Raw genomic sequence first — 26,860 nt, 5'->3', positions numbered from 1 at the left:
GACTATATACATATACATACATAGTCTATTTACATGTTTTCTTTTATTATTATTATTAGTATGGATTTGTGTGTCATCAATGTAATGTCATCTCTGTCCATCATCAGTGTCGGACAGTAAAGATCACCATCCTGGGAGACGAGGGGGTTCCTATTCAGGTGGATGGAGAGGCCTGGATCCAGCCTCCTGGAGTCATCAAGATTCAACACAAGAACAGAGCCCAGATGCTCACCAGAGACAGGGTGAGATGAAAGGAAGGTTACCAAAATGACTAGGGTCCATCATCTGGACTGTGTGAATTACATGGCAGCCAGTCAGGGACGTGTAGAGAATGTTAGAGAGGCATGGGCTGTCATTTCTAAAAGGAAAAGTGCGATGCGTTGTGAGCTTGGAGGTATGGCATGGAAAGGGGGCATTTGCATTTCTTCCACCATAGTAAAAACTCCATACATGGTCTGTAGAGGACACATTTCACACATGTGCAGAATGGCCTTTTCCTGGAATTCCTTCCTGTGCATTGTTCTGTACGTACAGATGTACAAAATCCTTTCAAATGTATACCATCTACCATCAATACCACTGTTTCCCAAACAGCGGGTCACGACCCGTTTGTGGGTCACAGACACATTTTTATGGGTCACGGGTAAAAATCCGAAATTTATTTTCCTACAAAAAATACAATTATATATTTCAAAAGATGGAAAACCTTGAAATATATAATTGTATTTTTATTAATTGTAAAACATTTAAAAAAACAAAACAAGCAAACACATCTAGGAAATTCCATAATATAATAATATACTAATAATTAAGAAGTAGTGAAAATAGACGATCTACAGTACAAACTGTAGATCTGCTGTTTTCACTAGTTTGGGTCCCAGCCGGACAAACATCTAATCTCTCTTTTGGGTCTTGACCTGAAAGGTTTGGGAACCACTGATCTATAATGCCGTCCTTAAATTGTTCCTTTTCTTCTATCCTTGCCTCCCTCTGACCCCCCCTCCCCCCCCCCCCCCGCAGGCTTTTGAGAACACCTTAAAGTCGTGGGAGGACAAGTTGAAGTATGACAAGCCTCTGCCGCTGCGTCCCCACCTCTACCCCCAGCAGTCTGTGGACCTGGCCACTGAGGAGGAGGTGGCCCTGGTGCAGATGTGTGCCCGCGCCGCAGAAGAGCTCATCACGAGGTTAACAACACTAATGTCGGATTTGTACTCCGTTGCGCAATCGTGTTGTCAATACGTGAACGTGTCAATGTGTCGCGCTGCGATGCGTTGTGACTATTTTACAAGCTGTGAGCTTGTAGATTTTGGTGAATGTTCCCCCCAGAATAAGGATACTGGCGTTCAAGTGGTTAAAGTATAAAGTTATTGTGACTGTAGGGAGCAGGTTTACTATGAGAAACGGTACAGCTTGTCCGTGTCTGGATGTGTACCGTTACACTTTTATACGGCCTATGGGTTTGTCGCTCTGACATCATGCTCTGATGTCACTGTGATGTCAGGGGAACCACTCTCAACAGTCTTTTTTGTTGATACGCCTGACACAGTGATATCAGAGCAGGGATATACCGGTATATATATATGGGCATAAAAGGGATTCTGTTAGGGATATCCATGTATGGGCATAAAAAGGGATCGTATCCCAGATGATGCCCTGTTAGGAGAACCACACTAACAGAATCCATATATGGCCAAGACAGATGGCCAAGACAGATTTGCGCGACCTCGCCCTTTAGGGCGAGGTAACTTTTCGCCCTTAGTTGTCTTACTGGTTTTCAATGTAAAGCAGTGTTTCTCACCCAGTGTGCCGCAGACCTTTGGTGTGCCCTTTGACTTTGACAGTGACACAATTTAAGGACTTTTAATACCCCAAGAAAGAAAAGAAAAAAGACCATTACTGCATCAAAAGTAATCAACTATATAAAAACTGGTAAAACATTGGCCAAATTGTAAAAGAGGAAAACATTTTGAAAATAGCCACACACATCGTATATCTAGGAGTGTCCTGGAATCTTTTGGCATTGAAAACTGCAGAAAAAAGCAGAAAAAAGGTTGGGAAACACTGCTGTAAAGTAACCAGTAAGACTCCCTAATCGGGAGATAAGCGACCGTAGGTCACTTATCTCCACAAATAGGGCAAAAATGTGTTTTGCCAAAATCTTCCTGATCCATGTTGATGACATGAGTGTAGACATACTGTGTAGTGATTTTCGTGATTTTAGGGCAAAATCTGTAGGAGCAGTGTCCAAAAATGTGTTTTTAAAAATCGGCCTGGAGGTGGCGCTATATGGGAGAGATTCATGTTGATGGGATGAGTGTAGACATACTGTGTACCGATTTGCGTGATTTTAGGGCAAAAATTGTAGGAGCAGTGTCCAAAAATGTGTTTTGCAAGAATCGGCCTCATGGTGGCGCTAGAAGAGGGCCATGTGAGAAATGAGGGGTGGGGTCTCCGCGCCGGCAAGGCGGACGAATAGGTACCGGCCCTGGCTGTCCCGGTCGCTCCTAGCCGGAGTTACGGCATTTTATGTGAGCTGCAGTGTAGGGGGCCCTCCACTGGGGGCGCCACCACTTTTGCATCCGTTCTGGAGCACCAGGAGTCGGTGGTCCCCGGGAATTCCCTGTGAGCAGCCCCGTTGGGGTGGTCATTTGGTCAGTTTAGCACATTTGGTCATTTTTTACATCTGGGGGTCCCCCAGGGACCTGGGGGTCCCTGGAGCTCCGGGGGTCCTTGGAGGTTGTAGTTTGGCAGGTAAGGAGTGTGTGTGCAAAATTTGGCATGGATCGGGGCAACGGTTGCGGAGATATGAGCAGGGCAAGAGTGTGACATGTGAGGTGTGACAGACAGACTGACTGACACTTTGTGCAGGGTTTGATAGTAAATGCGACCTACAGTCGCAATAACAATGTAATTGGTGCCACGGATGAAAACGTTATTTACAGGGGTGCCCTGAGCCTAAAAATAGTTTGAGAAGCACTGATGTTACACATGTCACCACTGAGATCCATATCTCACCTGGCGCTGCTGTTCCATTGCAGGATCTGCGAGGCGGCGAAGACCAACGGGCTTCTAGAGCAGGAGCTAGCGCATGCCGTCAATGCAGCGTCTCACGCCATCAACAAGACACATCCCAAGTTCCCTGAGGTGAGACAGGCAGACAGACACAAGCAGGGAAGGGACGATAAGCGATGTTATCGTTTATCGTGATAAAAAAAACACTCACGATAATCGTATCATGGAGATTTAATTTATCGTGATATCGTCCTCCGTCATGCACTGGGATCAATTCACTTTTTATTTGCCGAGCTGCATATCCGGTACCATTTTAAACCCTCTATTGGTAAAATGTACTTATTATATACTGGTACGTACTTGATACAGTATTTTTTTCACTCGTTACCAAATCTCTTTGCCAAAAAATAGCTGATCTACAAGCTCACAACGCGTCGCAACGTAGATCTGCTATTTTTTGGCAAATGTTTCGCCCCAGGATGATGGGGACATTTTGATTATCGCGATAATATCGTAAATCGCAATTTCTTTGGTCACAATAATCGTGACGTGACATTTTCATATCGTCCCAAACCCTACACACAACAAGCGTGTTTTCAGCCTCACATCGCCATCAGGGTTGTGGCCATGTGGACTGTCACTCCTGTGTGATGTGTTTCTAAAGCCCTTTGCACACAGGACAGTTGCGCTTTTTTCGTTTGCGGCATGAATAAAACGCATTGGATTTGGTGTGCAAGGCTGTGCGGAATCGGCGCTGCGGATCCAAAAAGGAGTCATAAAAGGAGTGATGAGTTTTTTACCGCATGCGACAAGACGCACGAATCGAACTGGGTTCGATCGAGAAAAAAACGCACGGCGGCAGCCACTCGTCGCACGGCTAATTCGGAGCCGGTGTGCATGAGGTCATAGAGAATCATTGTTTTCTTTTGAAAAAATTATATTGTCCGTTTTATCCGTGCGGTTAAACGCGCCTGTGTGCAAAGGGCTTAAGTGAGGTGTTTGGTCTTGTGCTGTGTGTGCAGAGTCTGACCAGGGACACAGCAATAGAGGTGACCAGCACCATCAAGGCCCTCCACAACGAGACAGAGTCAATTCTTGTCGGCCGTGTCTCCCTGGTGAGTTTCTCAGGTTTTCTTCGTTTTATTGCAAACCAACCCACCCAAAAAAACATAGCTTGTTCATTGTCCATTTTCAGTTGGATTTCAAGTTGGTTCAAAAGCTTTGTTCATGCCGTACGTAGTGTGGCTATGCCTTCGCTCACTGATTAAAAATTACGCCATTTAGACCTGAACGCAAATCTGTGTCACGTTAGATTTGAACCTCTTTAATAATTTTTAATGCATTACCTATTGAAAAACAGATGATATACAAGCCCACAGCCTGTGGATCTGCTAATTCTTTTTAAACTTGAACATTTTGCAAGTCTTTGAATATTTTTGACCCGATTCCATAAATGTCTTCTAAATCAGTGATTTTCAAACTTTTTCATGTCAAGGACCCCCAGAATTACATGTATTTGGCCGAAGACCCCCATCTCAAAATATGTTGTTCCAGGGACCCCCCCCAGAAGCAAATATTTGAGTTACAAATGTTCGCTTTTGAAAATATATATTCTATTTTCAAAAATAGCGGATCTACAAGCTCGCAGCGCAGCACTCAAATGTCTGGTGTGTGGATATGAGTGTTGACAGTGGCCTGTGTTCTGCTCTGCAGCAGCTGGACCCCCCAGAGGAGGAGCAGCTGTCCAGCGCGCTGCAGAATGTGGAGGTGGAACTGGGAAAACTGGGAGAGATTCCCTGGCTTTACTACATACTGCAGCCTGACGATGAGGAGGTGAGACAGCCTACACACACACACACAGCACACACACACACACACACACACACACACACACACACACACACACACACACACACACACACACACACACACACACACACACACACACACACACACACACACACACACACACACACACACACACACACACACACACACACACACACACACACACACACACACACGCGCACCATGTGAACACCCAAACACTTGGTCGGGACCAATTTGTCGCAGACAGATTTAAATTTGACTGTTTTTTGTTTCCTACATTTCGTATTATTCTAAATTTTTTCAATAAACATTGAAAAATGTTTCAATGTTTATTGAAACAAAAAGATTCCCAAAAAGATTTTTTCTTTCATGAATTAAAAACAAAATGTAGTGTTTTCTTCAGTAATTTCATAAAGAAATCAAAGAAAAATCGAACACAAATGTTTAAGAAGTAGTGAAAATAGCCGACCTACAAGCTCACAAGGGGTGCGAAGCGACCCGTTGTGACCTTGTAGATCTGCTGTTTTCACTAGTTTGGGTCCTGGGCAAACCACTGGGAGCCACTGCCCTAACACATGCGTTGAGGTAAACATCGGCCAAAATAACCAGGTCTATAAATAATGGTGGAAAATAAAAACATGACACGGTGAAACAGCATTACATAATAATCATAGCTAGCATCACCACTAGCTTACACATTTGAATCTCTTATTGTAGTGGTTCTCAACTGCGGACACATGGGACCCAGAACACTGCTGGTTTTGATTCTAAACATCTACCCAGGAACTAATTTTCCCCGGAGACACCTGCCGCATGCAAATACCTCCCTGGTAAAAACAATAAGACAAAAGGGAAAATAGCCTGGTGCACAGAGACTGGGGTTGAGAACCACACGATGCCTGGAAACGCGAGAGCTTGAGTGGCTAAATGAAAGGCTATAGGTTGATTATGCTTGTGTGCCAGGACCCCTCCCTGGAGTACGGCAAGAGGAACAGTCGCAGCAGCATGTTCCGTATAGTGCCCAAGTTCAAGAAGGAGAAGGCCACCAAGAAGACCAGCCCCCAGTCAGGTACGCGCGGACCTGCTTTCATTTCAGCTCAGGACAGACCACTCAGGCCTGGACGTCTGTCGGCCTGTCTGCACTGTCTCTCCACGGTTCACCTGAGGGAACACGCCTTCATTCACGCTGTCACGTGTAGTAGTACTGTAGAGCAGTGGTTCTCAAACCTAGAAATTCGAAGGTCTCCCCTTAACTTTGACAGTGTACAAAGTGACTGATTTGTACACTGTCAAAGTTACAGACTTGTAAGGGTGAATTTAGACCCCCCTAAAGGAACCTAGAGAGTCCCTGGAATCCACTTCGAGAACCACTGCTGTAGAGCATGCATGCCGATGAGGAAAGGTGCCCTGAGAAATGGAGCATTTACTGGTGGTCCCTGGAGGGGACATTATTTTTTTCTGCATTTACCCAACAGATGGCTGTTCGGATGGCTCAGGTCGTAATTTAACTCATAGCATGTGGAAATGGAACTAAATAGACCTGTAGGTCTGATTTGGTAGTAGTACTCTCAGAGTTAAATTCACTCTCTGTGATATTACAGGATGTTACAGTACATAGTCCCTGTGACGTACTAGCATCATGTCCAGGGGGTGTAGAGTACATGACGGCTGGGGGATGTACAGTACATGTACAGAAACAGGGGACAGGCTCCTGCACTATGGGCCACGTAGCTCGGCAACTAGGCTTACTGTATGTTACAGTGTATGTACGTGTACTGACTGACCCTGATTCTTAATATGGAATGGTCAATCGCTAGACTAATCGGAGACAAATATGCGTGCTGCAGATGTGCCCACACGTACAGAGTAGTACATCTGCCATTCCTTTCATCTCTGCCGCTCTCTATCATACCCAATATACACATATGACGTAAGCAATATGGATGAATAGCTTTACTGTCGGGCAGAAACCTTCGCAACCTGTTGCGAGCTCATACATCTGCTACTTTTGGTAGCAGATTTTCGAACATTTTCACCTATAGGATGCCAGGTTGAAAGTGGACTTTTTTTTAAACAATGAGAAATATTAAAAAGGGGATGGATACATGGGAACACACAAGCAATTTTTTTCCATTTCCTGAAAAGTAATGGTTTTGGACATACAAGGTTTCTGCCCAACAGCGACGATATGTCTTGAGCTACATGGACGACAGGTGCCATGATTCTGTTTATGATTGCCCCAAACTCCATACACACAGAGCTCACACAGTCTCATGATGTCCTGCAGCTAGAAGGGAGATAGATGTGCTGTGATATTTGTTAGACTGACCCTAACCATCCATTATTGCCCTTATTCACTTCACTCAGGGCTCACTGATTATGTCTAAATGTGCAGCTTCAAGTTCACGCACAGACCACGGTCAAAGAGACAGAACAAGTTCGTATCTGAGGGAAAGGCTGCTGGAAATAAATGCCTCTGTTACTTACACTACAACTACTGAAATCAAGTTCATGGACATTCTGTAGGCTCTGTATTGTTTTTTCTTTCCTTGGGTTGAATGTGCTGCATAGCACTATATACAGCGTACGTGAAAGTAATGAAGTCTATTAGTCCTCCAGCTGGGCCTGCAAACTACTTATGTTAGGTTGTGCTGCCGCGGCCGCGGAGGGGTGTTGGTTAAAATCCACAGGACTGTGTTGATTGGCTCGTTCATCCGGGGAAGGCGTTGATTTGCTAGGACGTACCGGCTGCAGGTTGCACAGGCTTCCGCCTCCCTTTTACCTCCTACTCCCTCTCTGTGTTCCGATTGGTGGAAAACCTGCATGTCCTCAGCTTCTCTGTCCAGCGCCTTGTAATGAACCAGCGCTCTATTAACCCCATCCTCCTTCCGCCAGCTGCCACCACTACTTGTGCTCTTTTCCCGTTCCTCCGTTTCTCCTTCCTTTCCCTCTTTCCTGGTTTCATTCTTTCCAGTGATAAGTTGTACCACAAGTTCTCCCTCCCCGTGTGAGATAGTGTGGGTGTGTTGGCTTTTCGTATGAAAAGTGAGCTCCAGAGGTCTACCTCAGTGGGAGACGGAGAGCGAGAGAGAGAGAGAGAGAGCGAGAGAGAGATAATTGGACAAGCAACTGTGTCAAAGCCTAATTTATAATTTGACGCACGACTGTTGTTGACTGGCTTTCGGGCGAAAAACACAATGCGTTGTCACGTTGTGTTTTTCATTTGAAAGTCAGTGATTTTAATAAAAGCAACGCTGTTGTGAAGTATAAATTAGGATCAAGGACAAGTAGGAGAATGTGTGTGTGTGCACATACACGAGTGGCACTCTTGAGCCCCTCTCTGCTCTGCTCTGCGTTTGTGTGTGTGTGTGCGTCTGTGTGCGTGTGTGTGCGTGCGCGTGTGTGTGTGTGTGTAGTGGAGAGGTGGGGCACAGAGGAGGTGGGCGTCTGGCTGGAACAGCTGAGCCTGGGAGAATACAGGGACACCTTCACCCGCCACGACATCAGGGGCTCCGAGCTTCTGCACCTGGAGAGAAGGGACCTGAAGGTATAAACACCCACACACACACAAACACAAACACTGATTTACACACAACCCTTATCACAACTCACTGTTATCTTGCCCTTTACCCCTCCAATGGACTCTCTCTGTCATTTCCCTCTGGGTTTCTGTAATTCTGGTTCTCTTCTGTCTGTCAGCTATTCCCCCTGTTGCGTGCGCTGTGCTGCACTGCTCTGCTTGGCTTCCTCTGTCTTGAGTGCTGCTTTAGTGCCACAGTAGTCTCGTTATGACTCGCTTAGTCTCTCGCGTGGCCAGACTGTTGACTTTGAATTGAATTTAATTGAGTTGAATTTGCAAATGCTCCCGTCATACAGTCTGGGAGACAGAAGTTCTAATCATGAGAAGGATGTGACGCACCCACTCCCTTGGTGCAGTAAGCGTTATGTCTTCTTTCAATATTTTATTTCGTCTTTCTCTGGTGTTGTCGGTGTTACTTCCATGATGTTTTCAAATGTTTTCTTAAACTACACATGCATAACAAGAATATGCCGCTCTAATGACTCTGTGCTAGTGTGCTTCTGTTATGTTTCCAATGGGACTACAGTTCTGTGCAGCAGTGACTACTTTCGTTACTCAGCCTTCGGGAGGTGTAGTTCCAGACTCTATATAGCATTCGGAGATTGTGGAATAGTTGTCTGGCTACGCGAGACTATGACTCACTGAACCCTGGGGTCACTGCTAGCAGGAAGTGGGGGACTGGCCTGGGATGGGGTGAGATCGGGATGGTTAGCCTGACACTCACTAGAGTAGATGGTTTGTTTGTGCGTTAGCATGCGCACGTGTGTGTGTTTGTTTGACATTGGTACTGGGTTTGGCTAAGGGTGGTCTGAACTGCAGGCAACATGCATACCTCTTGGAGGTGAGGTGACCACAGGCTGAAATCAATGTGGTGTGAACCAGTGGGTGAGGTCTCTGTATAAGGTTTGTCTGTATGCTATTACACAAAGCAACTGACTCTCAAAAGAAGATTCACTTGATCCTGTATTTCCAATGGGTCACAGATCAAACAGTGTGCGTTTAACTACTTATGCCCTATATAATTAGTTGACCGGTGTTCCCCAGGGGTCTATACTTGGTCTCCTCCCCAAATATCTTTGAATATCTACAAGCTCACATTGCCATCAGATATCTTTGCCACATATTCTCCCCAGAACAGGAGCGCTAGTGTTCATGTGGTTAATGTCATTAAAGAATGCATCCCGACCTCTCTCTGCCCAGAGAAAACTGTGACTTGAAATTTCAGTGATATCATATCTTAGTTTTAAAAACAATGCATGAATATTTAAATAATTCATTAATGAAAATTTACCAAATGACCAAACTGAAAGTGTTAGCACGAACAGACACACATGCGGCACAGAGACAGTCAAGAGTGATCTAACGAATTCCTGGACTGTGCTGTGCCAGTATTTCTCATTTAGTCAGGAACGCTCACGTCAAAGTTAATTCAACCATTTAATGCAACAAATGGAATACAGTTAAACTTGGCGTTAAAGGCTCTCTGGTTCCCCGAATTTTGTCCAAGCTGCTTGCTAGGCAAATTCAGGGAACTTTAAGCAACCCCCCCCCCCCCCATAGGGATACAATAGTAGTACAATAACAATACATTGACATATTAGCTTGAATCAGCAGACATAAAATCAAGTATTTGAGCCTCTGATCAAAAGGTGGAGGCTGGGGTGGAGGAGGCAGCTAAGCAGCAGCGGATCCGAAGCTTCGGATCCAAGACAAGCAGAACTGTAGTGAATGCAAGCCGTATTTAAAGGAGCCTCCCTTATGGAGCGTGAGCTCTGATTGGAGTATGACAGTTTGACATAATGACCATCAGAGTGAATGAGGAATAGGAATAGGCGCTGACTGACAGCTGATTACAGCTGAGGCAAGGGCAAGACTCACGTGTCCTGCATAAACTAGCGCTATGCTTCATTTCAGTGTCTTACCATTACAGTAAATGGCAACATCCACATTAGTAGGCTTAGCAGATCCTTTCTCAGAATAGGAGCAAATGACCAACTAGAGCAGGAACCTTATAAACTCAGTCATAGCCAATATTTGTGAGGAAAATAGCTTCCTGAAGGAGATTGAAGATTATTTTCTTTACAAAAAAATCTATTTTTTATTTGTGTCACATATACAGTATCTATGTATATTTCACAGATAGTGGATGTGTAAATCAACAGAATGGATTAAAATGAACCACAGCTAAACATTTGAATGTAAGATTGGGTACAAAGTACTACAAACCATAAGAATGTATATCATTGTTATATAGGCTACCTGAATAAAATTAGTTGTATGATGTTGGGGCTAATCTGTTCCACAGTAGAATGCATGCGTGTGACTGTGTGTGTGCGGGCGCGCGCGTGTGTGTGTGTCTGTGCGTGCGTGCGTGCGTGCGTGCGTGCGTGAGACATGGCAGGAGTGGATTAGGACAATGTCCTTAGTCTTTTTCTCTCTCCACAGGATCTGGGGATATCGAAAGTGGGTCATATGAAGAGAATTCTCCAGGGAACTAAGGACCTGGCCAAGGCCACCATGGTTGACCTCTAACGCCGAAGTAGAAGCTACCGGAGAAAGGGGAAACAAGTTTTCCTCTTTACCACACTGGAAGAGGCTTGGAGCACCAAAGCACCGAAGGCAGCATGGGAAAAGCTCGGTATTCCAAGGATGATAAGAATTTCATCTGTCCGTCTGTTGAGAAAGCCTTGGAATTAAGAGTTTTGACTGAGAGGGTCTGTGTGTTCGTCTGTGTGTCTGTATGCGTGATTCAGTGCCAAAATGATAGCGGATGAGCGTGAAAGTTAATGGAAGTGCAAAAAGAAGCTATGGATGTTGACAAAAAAAAGAAAAGCCATTTATGACTTCATTTCCATTCACAGCACAGAATCAGGTATGCAACTAAACCCAGCATCGTCAACAGCTGGCTTGTCCACTTAAAGATGACAAAGTCAGAGTAGCAAAACCTGGGACTTCCATGAGTGTTCTCTTTCGGATGCTGTGTATGTACGGTGAAGTTCAGTTCAATGTCATGTGGACTGGTGAAGCTTACTGGCTCCATGCCTGGTCGCATTAGACAGCTAATGGAGGCTTTTAGCACAGCTTGAGGAAGCTTCAACCGTTGTGTTGTCCAATGGATACCGGCGAGGAGAGCTGTAATGTCACAGTCAAGACAGTATTCTGCGAGGTGCCGTCGGTGCTCTGAGAAGAGGGGTGAAATGCTGTTGCATGCTACGCTCGCTCAACTTTATATACTATGTTTAATTGCATGGTTAATGTCTGAGTTTTTGTGTGCAAAAATAACACTTGAACAAGTTTTATATGACTTAAGTATTACAATGCCATTTGTTACTACTGAAAGCATCCTTTCTGGTCTGAATCATGCTTGACGTTTTTCTAGCTTTTATTTATTTTATTTGCATGACGATTATGTGTCAAAGACTTGTGTCAAGTGCCATATTTTCAAAGTCACTTGTTGTGAAATGTGCTTTATCGGTAGACATTGTAAGAACATAAAAACAGCATTGAAGAGGTATAATTATTAGAAATGTGTAGCTATAAGTTGACACGTGTTTTCTGTTGATGTGAAAATCAGTACCAAAGTGAATGTCCGCAACACTTCCAAACCGAAACATCTGAAAACGTAGCACGGAAAGCAACTCTTTAGACAAAACATATTTTACTCCATGATGTTATTATGTCTTACAAATTATATAGAGGGGGTGGGGGGGGGGAGGTATCGGGATAAAGTTTCTTCCCATCATGGAGACCTCCACAGTGTGGAGCTTGGGTGGGCGGCTGGGCGCTCCAACAAACAAAGTTGCCCATGTTTGCAGTTGGGACGCTGGATGGCCCGGCCAACCTCTGTCACTGCGCTAGCAACTCCTACGGGTGTAGGGGCGCCTGTTCAGCGGGGGATCGGAAACTGAGAAGGATAGTGTGTTCCTCTGCATGTGTTGAGCGCCTTTCAGATGGACGGCAAAGTGCGCCCTATAATTCATTTTCAATGAGAGACGGGCGATTATTTGGGACGCGCGGAGAAGTTGAGGCGCGGAGAGGCGAGCGGGCGCGACCCCGTGAGATTCGCACGCGCTCGAGGGCGTCAACCGCCTGCCGTCTGAAAGGAGCTTTACTCTCTCCTGGTGAAACTCCTCATTGCCAGGTAAAAAGAAGGGGCTGGTTACATCACGTGTATCAGAGGACACACTTGGTTGGGCACCCTCCCGCTGCACCCTACACTTACCAGCAGGGGTCAGCAGTGACAGGGGAATTTTCGAATTGGCTTAAAGCTGCACTATGTAACTTTCCTCTTCTATCCCAGCTAACCCGGTTATCTGCAGAAGTGCTGATTTATTTATTTTTTACCATTGAGATAATAGGGCCTACCTGCTTGCTCAGGGGATAAATTGAATCTTGTCCATCAAGTCAAAATTCATGTCAGATCCTGTGTCTAAGTGAGACAGGACCTTTGACACCATCTAATTGTCTCTGTAGAAGAGCAGGGAGACAAAATACAACCAGCCCAGTTGTAAGTTATATTGTATTAACATGCTCTGCCATACAGATTGGACAAAATGACATTGTATTCATTCAAAAATGTTACATAGTGCCGCTTTAACGACTAAATTGGGTGAAAATGAAAAAAAAAAAAAATCATCAATGGTTGTTGAAGCCAAGCCGATATTGTAGTTTTTTTAAGTAATATTTTACAAGGCACTTTTTACTCCTTGCATTATGCAAGTGCAAATCCTCATATCATTCACAGAATTAAGACATTCACCTCAAGTTTTTAACTTAGCAATTATTTAACATTCAGTATTTCACACAATAACACTATTTTAATGGTTATAGGAGGTAAGATTTTGATTTCTAAAAATACAATAGAGCAGTTGATCTGCGAACCTGTGTAAGACTCGCTCAAGTGCAGCTTTTTCTGTTTTTATTGCAAGTAAAATGTTGATAGAACACTACTTTTCCTCTTCTGTAAGATCGGTGGCATTACAGGGTATATTTGTATATGTGATGAAAAATGTGTACATACTATATATATATATATATATATATATATATATATATATATATATATATATATATATAGTATGCACTGTATATACAGTATACCGGTGTATGCAAACAATAAGTGTTGTAGTCTAATGCCTTTGTAAATTGCTGACATGGTGTGCATTGTGCACAGCTTACACATTGGAATGTGTATATTGCACCATAACACCGATCGTGGATTATTGATTCTGTTCTGATCTCTTGTACATGATGATGCTGTTGTATTCTAATGATGGTGCAATATTTTCTCTCTTATGTTGTTTTGATACAGTATCTGTCCTCTGCAGCTCTTTGACGTGGTATCCCCCAGTGGGATGAAACTGAAAGCGTGGGGTGGGTTTTTCTTTTGTACATGTACTCCTCATTGTCCGAGGATCCAAATGAACCCATCGACAGACTGCTCCTTTCTTATACTGACTGCAAATTTCTTCCATCAGTTTACTAGTTTTTAGGTCCATGTTCCTCTGTGCTTCCGAGAAGATTCTCCTTAGTAGTTCTGTGTCAGTTGATGATTAGAACGGGCAGATGGGACTGTTGTGCTATGATGTACATACTGTATATGTATCACAATGTATTACTGTGCGCATGAGTGAATGTGTATGTATGCACAATGTGTGCATGTGTTTCAACAGTGGCAAATTTGACTATCATCAACATCAACTGTATGCATATAATTGGCTACCAATTTTATTTATTTATTTTTTATTTTAGCCTTTCTCCTAAATGTTTTTACCATGATGCAAAATGTCATTTGTCCAGCAATATGATCGTTAGTTATATTGCCATATAAGGTTTTGTGTTTTTTCTTCTTTTTTTCTTTTTTTTTAATGATTACTGAAAGTTAGCAGCGCCCTGAGTTGTGCCCTGAATAGGGAATATACAAAATGGAATCAAAATGTGATTCAGGGATTGGATTACTAAGCAAAAGAGATGTGAATCAACGTTGTTGATATTCCACCAGAGGGTGCTATATCACATTACTGTGTCCCAACATGAACTAATAGAATTGTTCTAAAATTGCTTATGTACCTCATGCCAGTTTATGCAGTATATAGTATTACAATGGCATAATGAGATGAATCCTTTACAATCTTAAATTACAGGTTATACATTATACTTTAGGTTATACGTTAGCATTGTATTTAAGTTGGCCTACTATGTCGGAGTCTAAAGTTTAGTATGCCTTCAGAGATATAAAATAAAGGGTTCATCCCCATAACTAGCCAGGTTTAATGAAAAACATAGTTGCCACTATAAAACTCTTTCTTTCTTTAGTTTTAAAAACATTTTTAGATCTTGTCCATTCAGTTGTACCACTATCTGACTAAAGATAATTTAATCCATTGTTTAAAATACTGACAGAACTGCAGTAGGCCCTAGGTCTTTATTCATTCAGTAAATCCATATTATTTACTTGCAGGTGACACGGTGGACCTACACATAGCCACATTCCTTCACAACAGCCTGGGTTAAAGTAGACTAGTCCAGATGTAGGGCTCGTCTTTGGGGGCTTTCTGTTACTTTGTGTTTTAACGAGAGCAGTTGTTGATCTGCTGCTATAGCTGCCTTGATCTATGTGGTTTTCATTAGATTTGCACCTTCTCCCCCATAAAAAAAATCCACCCTCCCAGACACGGAATTAAAAGTGATTCCTTTTAGACACGGTTGTCACAGTTTCCAAGCTCTCTGTATATGGTCATGGTATCTGTACATCCAACGTGTCTGATGGGTTATGTAATGCCTGATTTTATACTTAGTTGTGCGCTGGTGTTAAACACAGAAAATAACAGATCTACAAGCTCACGTTGCATTGTGACAAGTTTTTAGTCCTTGCCCGACACTGACGCACAGCTAAGTAAGAAAAGTGTGTAGGTCTAGACACCAGGCAAAAGAGTGTTCGACTTTTCCACTGAAAGTGGAAGTTGCCAACTTCCTCCGATCCTTTTCTGAGCTTTTCCCCCCAGTGGTCTGTAAATAATGCTGCAAACTGCCTGGTCTTCAAAAACCAACCAAACCCACCCACACAAGGATCTCATAGGACAGGATAACTTGACATGGTTTCTAACACGATGGGTGAGAAGCGAATTTAATTTGTTTACATTATGTTTACAATGGCACAGTTTTAATTTCAAAAAAATATATAGGTATAAACAACATTTGCATATTTATTGCCTAGGGTTAAATGATATGTGTATTGTGTTTTCACATTTTGAATATAATGTTACAGTTGTCACCTGTATTCATATCTGGATGATTTTTGGTAAAGTAGTTGATCATTTTTATGACTACTAAGTGACTGTTTTCTGTGCCTTTTTATGGTTATAATGCATGGTTAACTATTTATTACAATTTGGAGTCACTGAGATGTGTATTTTTGTATTCTAAATAAATAAATGGTTCAGCTTTTGTTCATATGCGAGTTGCCTTAAAAAGGCTACCTATTCATATCTTCCTTCTTCAATAAAAATCGAATGCATACACATTGTGTTTGTACTGTTCTATAACTTCTATTATGTGTTAAGAAAAGAACACCTAGTGTGAAGTGAGCGGTGCTATTTATTAGTTAATTTAATTAAGCGTCCTGCAAAGCTTGGCCAATGTGACTGGGCGCACAACAAACTGAGCCCGATGTAGGCCACGCTTCAGAGCCGCCCGGACATTTTTGGGGGTGTACAACAAACGTGGAGCACTTTGTGCCAAGATGTAGGCCACACTTCAGAGCCCAGATATTTTTGGGGGTGTACAACAAACGTTGAGCACATTGTTCCAATATATAGGCCAGATGTAGGCCATGCTTCAGAGCCCAGAGAAAGCCAGATGTTGGAGCTTAGCTCCTTCCAGGAGCACTGCTCAAAAAGAGTTAGCATTAATGATTGTAGGCCTACATGTGTGCACAATTACAAAAATAACTTTCTCCATGACATTTCCACAAAGTTGCTACTACAAATTTTGTTTACTTTTGGACTTATCCTGCTAAGAGGCAGACAAATGGACTTCAGTCAAGCGAAATATCATCACTAACTAGAAAATATTGTTCCTTCGAAACAATTGTGGGCTCGCTTCAAGCCAGAAAACAATGGCTATAAAAGTACAAAATGTCAAGATCGCAGGCGGTGCTCTCTTTGACGTTACTGACGTCAAAGATTGGTCCATTTTGTTCCAAAAATGTGTTGTGCAAAAGTTGACCCGCTGGTGGCGCTATAACAGGCCAATGTGAGAAGGGTGGTATCTGTTCCTTGACCTATTGGGAATGTGCTTGCAAGATTTCACGCACATTGCAGTCTGTGTTCATGATTTGAGGTGTTTTTGGCTTTGGCCACTATCGCTGCTTGCAGCTATATTTATTTATTTATTTATTTTTTGTGTGTGTGCACTTCATAGGCACACACACAATAAAGGTCCTTAGATTGTGTGTAGAATGTTTCATGCAAATTGTTAAAAAAAATCCTAACGGGTTTAAGCGTTTCACAAACTGCTCAAAATGATATAGCGCCCCCCCTTTGGCCAATTGGAGTAAGATTGGTTTTAGTGATATTTGGACTAACACTCTACATCTTTGCCAAATGCCATGAACATGTTATTTTGCATGTATGATTTAGAGGCAGAAGAATAATTTGCATAAAACTGCAATATTTATTGAATTATTTAAAAAAGCATGTTTCAATAAAAAAAAAAATCCGATCTGACAGATCTTTAGATATTGGTCCAAAGTTCATGTAAAAAAAGTTTTGTGGACGTGACGCGAAAATTCCAGAATAAAAGCGGGTTTAAGCGTTTTACAAACTGCTCAAAATGGCGGAAAATCTAAGGGCGGAGCTTACTCAACAAAGACACAGATGTCTTCCGCTTGAGTCAAAGCACGCGTGTAAGCAAGTTGCATGTCTTCAAACGAAACGAGTCATGACTTATGCCCGTTTGAAGTTTGAATTTTCAAATGCTTCCTATAGCGCCCCCCTTTGGCCGATTGGAATAAGATTGCATGTATGATTTAGAGGCAGAAGAATAATTTGCATAAAACCGCAATATTTATTGAATTATTAAAAAATAATCTTTCGCTTTAAAAGAAATCCGACCAGACAGTTTGACCGTATTGGTCCAAAGTTCATGTGAAAAAAGTTTCGTGCGCGTTATGCAAAAATCCCAGGAGGAGATAGATTTTTACTGTTTTTCATATAATTCAAAATTCTGGGGGATCTAAAGGTCAGAGGTCAAATGTCAGAGCGTAAAAGTTGTTCGGCATGAGGAGACGCATACGTGTATACAGGTTTCATGGCTGTACGTACCTCAAACAGCATGAGCTCTATCTGTTCAAAGTTCACACATTCGAAGCGCCACCATTTGGCCGATTGCTATAGAAAATAATAGCACACTTCGCCACTGTAAACTGAACACATTGATGTTTTTATTTTCATTTTCTCACTAAGTATGTAGGAGTAGAAAGGAACCGAAGTTCCCGTCTACTGATTGCCTGCCTGCCTGCCTGATAGATAAATAATGACAATATCTAAAGTGTGCTCGCCTTATAGGCGAGCCCACAATTAATACATAGGCCTACCGGTAGACCTAGTTAAAAAACAAACTTGCACTTCAGAAAAGTGCACTCCTCAGAGCACAGGTTTCTGCCAGGCTGGGTTGCCTACCCAGGAGTCCAGGACCCACAAAGTTTGAAAGACAGTTGTCAATTAGAATGAAATATGGAACATTTTGCAGATACATCTTGATTACATGACTCCAGTCTCCAGAGATAATGTGTACCGATTTGGTGAGGTATGGGCAAAATTTTATGTAGTCACAAAACAGGCCCCTCCCACAAATTATGAAAGTCAATCGTAGCCAATCGGAATGACATGGGACAGATACATCTTGATCACATGACTACAGCACAGAGAATAATGTGTACCAATCTGTGTGAATTTACATAAACTGTTGCTTTTACACTACATATTTGTGCAGAGTAGCCTACACAAATCAGTTTAATTTGAGAGCGTTTATTAGCTTTATACAGGCTTTGTTTCCCCCTATTTCCAATCAATGTGATACATAGTAAACTGGCTGCTGGAAGGCTGGCTCTGTCATGGGGTTACACTGGACAGGGTGGAGGATGTGAGGAAGCAAGGTGCATACAGTACTGAGGAAGCTGCGGAGGCCATCAGGGCCACTCCCACCTCCTCCATGGAGACTGAAGAGCGAGTGAGCAAGAGGAAGGACTTACTTATTCCTTTACGCAAGATGAGGTTGGATGTCTGTGCCATTAAGCTATGAGAATGTATGTCGCTCATGACTCAGCAATACGGCAGTGTGTGAGTAACATCCGCTCTGTTGTCATATGTAATGCGGATGTCATAACTAGGCTTGACCTTGCCACTCTCTTTCCTGTCCTGCATCAGGCTTAATTGTGGACTCGCTGAAAGGCGAGACCAGTATGTTATACCGAATCTTTATAGGTCAAGTTTATTCTCCGCAAGAAAATGACCGACAGTACAAAGGCAGGGCCCTTTGGCCAATGAGGAGCAGCGTTCTAGGTGACATCATCACCAACAAGTGCGACCTGATATAAATAACAACAACACATTGGCTCGAGACCAGTTACGCCCCCTCTGTTATAACAAATCTTTATAGGTCAAGTTTATTCTCTGCAAAAGAATTACAGACAGTACAAAGGCAGGGACCTTGGCCAATGAGGAGCAGCGTTCTAGGTGACATCATCATCAACAAGTGCGACCTGATATAAATAACAACACGTTTGCTCGAGAGCAGTATGTTATATCAGTATATGCTATAATTTACGCCCCCTCTGTTATACCAAATCTTTGTAGATCAAGTTTATTCTCTGACAGTACAAAGGCAGGAAGCAATGAGGGAGCAGCGTTCTTGGTCAGTTTGTTCTCCCGAATCTTTATATAGTAAGATTATTCTCCTCAAAACTGACCAACATTACACAGGCAGGGCCCTTAGCCAATGAGGAGCAGCCAAAGGGAAGATCTTTGTGCCCATACATGGTGTTTCTTGCAAGCCCACACTGTTTCGCAGGAACAGTATTTTTAGTTTTTGTAGTTATTGTGCGGAAACCTATGGGCACAAATAGCCCTAAATAAATACTTACCTGACGACATACTTACCTTGCCAACCTGGACCCCGGGAAGAGAACTAACACTCACCTGCTGGAACCTGTGGAAGGAAAATAGAAGTACTTACCTGACCCTAGAGAGGGGAGCGTTACTTACCTTGGCCTGTAGAGAAAAGGAATGATACTCACCTGTACCTGAAAAAGGAAAAGCAATACTCTCATCCGCATTCAAGTAAGCGATCCAAACCGCCTAACCCTGTGAAGAGAAGAGAAGATGAGCAGATGCCCCAAACCTGGGAAGAATTTATGTTTTTATATATGCCTGAACGGCATTATTATTATTTTTTCCCCCAATCCCCAATATTGTGTATTGCCCCTAATACATGCGCTTTGGGCATGCTTGAATTGCCAAATTGTGTCTTGGTCTGGTTCAGTTCCCCACACTATCTATCTACTGTATCTATCGTGTTACAGTAATAAGTTTCAAAGTTCACATTTCAGTTTCAAAACATAAATTAGCTTTCACATGGGTTGTATGCCCCTGCAGCAAGCAATAAGTTCCGCCGAGTGAAGTGTAGGTGCACCGGTGTGGACTTGGACATATAGGTGCCTAACAGAAGCTCCTGAGAGTTATCTAGTAGGTGGATGTGCCCTATAGTTGCTGTAGAGTCATTATTTGCATTAAATGATGTCTCTACATCATTAAATGCCTTCATTGCATCCCACAAGCGAACTGTATTATCCATGGAACCAGAAGCAAGGATCTCCCCATCTCTGCTAAAAGTGAGGGAGTAAATTGTGTCTGTATGGCCTTTCAGCTCACTAATCATCAGACCATGACCAATATCCCACAGAAGAACTCTGCCATCAGTGGCTCCTGATGCCAGGAATTTCCCATTGGGAGAGAAGGCCAGGGCATGGATCGGGCCCTTGTGACCAGTGAAAATGCGCACACAATTTCCAGTTAAGACATTCCAGAGGCGAACGGTACGGTCTGCAGAGCCTGTGACCACATAGTTGGAGTTTGGGTGGAAGCAGGTGCAGGTGACGTCAGCAAGATGACCAGCAAACATCCGCAGATGCTGATAGTGATCAGTTGCCCACAAACGGGCAACTCTGTCATGTCCACCTGAAATAAAGTAGTATCCATAGGGGGAGAACTGGATATCCCACACTGGGTAATTGTGGCCTTTGTAGCACACCAGACAGGTAAAGGTCTGCAGACTCCAAAGTCTAACAGCCCCATCCTCAGAGCTTGATAACAAGTAATTTCTGTCTGGGCTGAAACTGATGCCATAAACTGGGCCACTGTGCCCATAGAGGACCTTAGATTCACTGGCTGTATTTTCATCCATGATTCTCTCCTGAACATTGTCATACTCTTTGTCGATTAAACCTAAGTTTGCTGCAGATTTAACCTTCCTGAGTTTTTGGGGTGTGACACTCCAAACCCGTACAGTGGAGTCTGCAAAGCCCGCGGCAATCAAGCTAGAGTCATCTGCAATGTCTACTGCTGTCAACCCCTGATATGCATTGAGAAAAGAGTAGAAACATATAGAAGGAAGTGTGTCTGGTCCAAGTCGGATCCTCTTAGTGGCCTCCTTAATGCACATGATCTTGTCTAGCTTGTCTGAGTCCTTCAGCTCTGGAAAGAGGATCCTATTGGGCGACTGGGGTGCATTAAGGTCTTGTTTCTTGCTCTTGGAACTCATGCTGTCCTTCTTAGGTTTCTTCCTCCTGGGCTTACCTTCCTCATTATCCACCTCATCATCCTCTTCATCAATGGGCAACTCAATTTCCGGTTCTTTCAGCAGTCCATAGAATACCTTAGCCATATTGGCCTCTCGCTTGGCTTCGCCAGCCAGGCTCCCTGACATGGCGTCGACCTGGGCTTTGCTGCGTGGATGGCCATCAAAGGTGTCAATGTAAAGGTGCTCTCGTATGATATTCCAGATCTGGTTGTTCTGACGCTCCTGCAGGTGCCTCTTCAGCAGTTGGTACGAGTCCCGGGAGATGCGTAGCACAAACTGGCTGGTGCGGAAGTCCAGCATAGTCTCGTTGCCCCTCATATGCTCTTTCTTGGAAAAGCTGCGCAAAACACGGAGGTCATCCTCATAGTAGCACTCCTGGTCCCCACTGAATTTCTCAAAAAAGGCCTTAGCCTCATTCTCATGGTTGTTGTAGACCAGTTCCAGATACATGTGGACAAAGAGTGGATAGTAGACCTGAGAGAGTTCTGCTCTGTGGCAGTCCAAGACGCTTTCTATGAAGCGCTTCAGGCTGCTATAATACACTTCATAGAGAAGTGGATCCCCCTGCTGGCCGTATGCCAACAGCTCAGCACTGAGGTCTGGTTGATCCTTTCCCGTCCCAATGGATCCTTTCGATGACCTTTGAGCTGCACTGGCCGAGGCGGCAGAGGATGAGACTGATACCCGTCTAAGTAGTGAGTTTGCATCACACACACCTTCTGGATCAGCGGTTCCTGTAACACCGTCTGAACCTAAAGTCTCAAGACCATTTGAATCTTCTACTTCTGATAAACCTGTTTCTTTGCATAAAACTTCAACAGACTCTGTCAAATTGCTCTCCCTCAGAAATTGCAAGACTTGCAGTAGCTTCTGCTGGTCTTTTGCAGCAGGTTTATTACTTCCACCCGATATAATGGTCCCAGGAGAAAGCGGACTTCCATTGTTTGCATTATTATTACCTGAACTATTGTTTGCAACTTCTGGGTTCTGACCACCCTGTACACCCAGCATTTTCAAAATGAACTGCGCTTGTGCAGCAAGAGAAGTCTTCTTGACAAATAGAATATACCTGACTCCTTGAGATATTGCAAAGTATTTATAGGCTAACCTGATAATCCATATTTAAGCACCTCTATATTTTGGCAAGACTGACATAGAACTCCATATTTGGGAATGGCTGACATCATAGAGACAAGGTGATGTCTGGTCTGTTGAGATAAGCCCAAGACAGACATAAGTGGCGTTTCCATAAAGCCTCTTAATGCGCATTAAGGCTTTTGCGCATAAGTCTTTTTATGGAAACAAATTTCGAATAAACTTTCATTATCCGCAAAAACATTTATGCGCTTGGAGGAGGTGGATTTTGAGGCTTTATCGAAAAAAATAAATGCGCATTAGTGAATGGAAACGGGTCAGCCAATAAATGCGAATAAATTATGACGTTCTGTTCCATCGTCCTCCAAGATAACACTTTCCCCTGCCGCTTAATTAACATCCATTGTATAGCGTCAGCCCACAAAACAAACCGGTTGTTACACACGGAGTGACACGGACCGTGTGTAAATTCCTCCAATTTTCACAACGTGCCAGGCTGCCAGCTGTCACTCTTTACAGACTGTTGTGCAAAGACAACCTCCGACAGAACCAGTGGTGGGCAAGAAGGTAGAGAGCGCTTCGCTGTGTTCAGCTGGAGTCGGCTCATGCGACCGTCGCTAATTCGAATGACACCCGCAGACAGACAGATACAGATATCTCCATATATGGGCATAAATGGACACAGGCAAACAGATGGTCAAAACGGGTCCTATGACAACAGGTATAATGGGGTTTGCATTAAAGGGTGGGGCATTCATTCCCTATTTACATCGTTCCTGAGTAGGCCGGTCCCCGACTAGACGCTCGGCCGCCCGACAGACAGATACAGAGATCTCCATATATGGGGATAAAATGGACGCAGACAGACAGATATCGCCATATGGGCATAAATGGACACAGGCAAACAGATGGTCAAAACGGGTCCTATGACAACAGGTATAATGGGGTTTGCATTAAAGGGTGGGGCATTCATTCCCTATTTACATCGTTCCTGAGTAGGCCGGTCCCCGACTAGGCCGGTCCCCGACTAGACGCTCGGCCGCCCGACAGACAGATACAGAGATCTCCATATATGGGCATAAAATGGACGCAGACAGACAGATATCTCCATATGGGCATAAATGGACACAGGAAAACAGATGGTCAAAACGGGTCCTATGACAACAGGTATAATGGGGTTTGCATTAAAGCTATACTGTGTAAGTTGCTCAACTAGTGGTCAGTAGCGGTATAGCAAACCGCGGTCGTGTCTGCTTTTTTCGGCCGTTTTTCGCCGCGGACCGGGCCTTCAGACCACCGCGTCCGCCTCGCCGAGACACATTCATAGAGGTCTTTCGTGTCCCTCTACGAGCAGCGGTTGGGGACTTACATGCTAAACTCCTAGACCAGTGTAAACACTGCAGTGTACTTCCTGAAGAGCTCGGCAGTGTATGATCTGGGCTGTCATTGGCCGGTAGGGAGACACGTGTACAGAATGATGCATATGACAGCCCCGGTCACGGCCACCAGGGCTCAGTAGAACACATATAAAGAAAGGGCTTTGGGAGCTGAAATTAACAGAATGGGTGTTCTAAAACTTTAGCGATTTAATAATTAGGACAATTTTAAGATTTATTTTATTAAAAAAGTTACATAGTATAACTTTAAAGGCCGGGGCATTCATTCCCTATATACATCGTTCGCGAGTTGGCAAGGTTGCTGACTAGACGCTCGGCCGCCCTCTAGTCTCAATTAATTACTTGAGTTGGTTTTGGTGTCTAATCACAGGTTTTACGGCACAAAGAAAAGAATGCGACTGAATCAGTAAACTTACCATCATTTATAATTATTTATTGCCAAATCCAAGAAAGTTCAGAAAACCGCCTACCAGTGACATCACATACAATAGAAACTGCTGACTTTCTCTTCCTGGAAACTTTTTTATGCTATTATACTAGCCATTGTTCTCGCATTTATGAAGATATGATGATGTCACTAGTAGGCAGGTTTTTGAACTGTTCACAGCCCTCCTCTGAGTTTTGATTGATTGAATACTTTATTAACAGTTTGAAAAAAGTAGAGGTACAGTTATACAATAGAGGGTATGCGCGTGACATCATCATCATACCCGGAAGTTATGCGGGACGCCTAAGTGGCAGAAAACTACTTTCTGGCCTTGACAGCCCTTACATCCAAAAAGAAAAGTCTGATTGCATTAAACAATATATGTTAAACTCACTTTGCCACTCGATTTGCCATTCGGTTATGTCATGAGTAATTGGCTTATCTTCTTTTTTCCGTCTCCTGGTATAGGCCTACATTTATGTAGGGGAAGTATTCGCACATCCACTAGATTCAGGTGCAGGTGCGTAGGACTGAATACTGAAGAAATCATGAAAATATATTTCATGAACAAAAACTCCCGCACTCTGCTCTTGCTCAGCTGCTCATCTTTATTTTAGTTGACAGACGTTTCGGTCCCCCTGGACCTTCTTCAAATGTGTCTTAGGCCTACATTTAAAAAAGTAAAAAAAAAAAAAAAAAAAAAAACTTTCATAAATTCAAAGATATTCACCCATTCACACTTACATTCATACACCGAGAGCGAAGAAACCATGCAAGGCACCAAAACCTGCACATCGGATGCAATTCGCGGTTCGTGGGAGCCCTGAATCGAACTGGGAACCAAAATTGCTTTGCGCCTCGTTGTGAGCTTCTAGGGACTTTCGTCCTCGTAGCCTATAACAAGGCCCTAACAAAGATGAAAACACAACGAATATCAAGTGTTTAATGCTTTCCAATAATTAGATAGGGGGAGGGAGGGAGACTGGAGAGTGGAATTATGACAGCACTGCACAGCAGGTGCTGCTGTCAAAGCCACTCCCAGTGTGTTTGAGCTCCACACTCAAAGTGCTTTTTAGGTTATCATATTCATAGATCTGCTATTTTCACTAGTTTGGGTCCCTAAACGTCTAATTTCTCGTTTGGGTCTTGAGCTTAAAAGTTTGGAAACCACTGCCTAGGCCTACAGAAATGATCAGGAGTAAAACCTTGTCTACGTCCAGTTGCAAATTGTAGACCGGTGATACACAGTTGGTGGGTGGGTAGGTAGGTAGGTAGACAAAAAGTGTAGCCTAGGGCCCTAGGCTACTCAGCAAAGGCTCTTTTGGAGCTGTGTGGAGCTCCCTATACGTGGCCGTGTGTGTGGGTCTGTCTGTCTGTCTGTCTGTTTGTCTGTTTGTCTGTCTGTCTGTCTGTCTGTCTCCGGGTATGTAGCCTGCAGTAACCTTTTCTGGCCACACATGTTAAGGGAGGGGCGCTGTTGCACACACACACACACACACACACACACACACACACACACACACACACACACAGGGCCGTGCTTACCATACAGGCAAAATAGGCAGCCGCCTGGGGCCCCCTCACAGCCTGGGGGCCTCATGAGATTATTATTATTATTTTATTTTTTAACCAACATGGCCATCAGGGGGCCCCAGTTGAGCTCTCAACTGTGAGACAGAGAACAGTTGAAGTGAGGGTGAGGGTTAACATTAGCTCATTAGAATCTGAAAAGAGCGTGGCTCTCAAAGGTGTGACCAGAGAACAATGGTCCTGATTACCCAAGCGGTTCTTTTGTGTCTGTTCTGTGATGTCACGTACATTACTTTAACTTTAAGAAGGATCGATGCAGGGAATGGATACATTATTTCTAAAGTGTGTGTATATATTTATATTTAAAAAAAGTTTTGAGGGCCCCCATATTTATATATACATATAATATATGTGTATCAATTCCATTTCATTTTGGGGGCCCCAGATAGTTTGAAGTGGGGCCCGGGATGAGATCAATATAAAAGAAGGGTAAAAAGGGCCTTAACATGAAATGTGATGTTTAACTTGAAATACTTTCACAGGGTTTACTGGGGCTTCTTAAAGATGGCACGCATAGTTTGTATACTGTTTATTTATATTTAACATTTTGAGGGGCCCAAATATATCCATTTGGGGCCTCTCAATCTCTCAAACAGAAACACCCAGGGGGCTCCATGAGTTATCGTCAAATGTAAATAAACAGTAAAAAGGCCCTTAACATAGTCATGTAATGTATGTGTTTAACTTCAAATGGATATGTATAGCCTTAACCCACTGACTGTCCTGTGAGACAAACTTTGTCTTTGAAAACCACTGCAAAACATGCACTTAAAAGTTATTCTTATTCTTATTATAATTACGTTTTTTTAAAACACTATAAGTAATAACACTGATTCAATTCATAGGTTTAATAGTGTATGAAACTTGAGCTGAAGTGTGTTATTTAACATGAAGCAACCATCCTTAGATGACATTTCTGCCACAGACATGCAGCTAATTACCACCTGAAAGAAGTTGGCCTGTCGCTGCAACAATGGGCTCTGATTATCTGAAAAGCTTTAATGTCACAAGTTACTTTAGTCTCCTTAAAAATATAAACAAGATTTATACTGTATATATTTATATTTAACG

The 26,860-nt window shown here is 43.2% G+C and overlaps 2 protein-coding genes across 2 annotated transcripts in view; one reads left to right on the top strand and one right to left on the bottom strand.

Moving 5' to 3' along the window:
- The window catches only part of dgkh (diacylglycerol kinase, eta), a 93,652-nt gene extending 82,429 nt beyond the window's left edge, over positions 1-11,223 (top strand). Inside the window, exons 24-31 of the mRNA XM_080753211.1 lie at positions 108-242; positions 1,021-1,184; positions 3,039-3,144; positions 4,035-4,127; positions 4,726-4,845; positions 5,806-5,911; positions 8,259-8,389; positions 10,868-11,223. Of these exons, the coding sequence (XP_080609337.1) occupies positions 108-242; positions 1,021-1,184; positions 3,039-3,144; positions 4,035-4,127; positions 4,726-4,845; positions 5,806-5,911; positions 8,259-8,389; positions 10,868-10,954 (942 nt within the window). The 3' untranslated portion in view covers positions 10,955-11,223. The remainder of the gene's footprint in view (positions 1-107; positions 243-1,020; positions 1,185-3,038; positions 3,145-4,034; positions 4,128-4,725; positions 4,846-5,805; positions 5,912-8,258; positions 8,390-10,867) is intronic.
- Positions 11,224-20,044: 8,821 nt separating this feature from the next.
- On the bottom strand, positions 20,045-24,613 carry LOC308308169 (transcription initiation factor TFIID subunit 5-like; the record flags this gene model as incomplete). The annotated part of the gene is made up of 2 exons (XM_080753533.1): positions 20,045-21,968; positions 24,594-24,613. 2 exons carry the CDS (start codon positions 24,611-24,613, stop codon positions 20,045-20,047), a joined length of 1,944 nt encoding a protein of 647 aa, XP_080609659.1.
- Between the last annotated feature and the right edge of the window lie 2,247 nt (positions 24,614-26,860).

This window comes from Nannobrachium achirus, assembly GCF_963921795.1.
Source record: "Nannobrachium achirus genome assembly, chromosome: 22".
NCBI lineage: Eukaryota > Metazoa > Chordata > Actinopteri > Myctophiformes > Myctophidae > Nannobrachium > Nannobrachium achirus.
The sequence above is the reverse complement of the archived record's forward strand: the minus strand, read 5'-3'. Positions and strand labels throughout refer to the sequence as shown.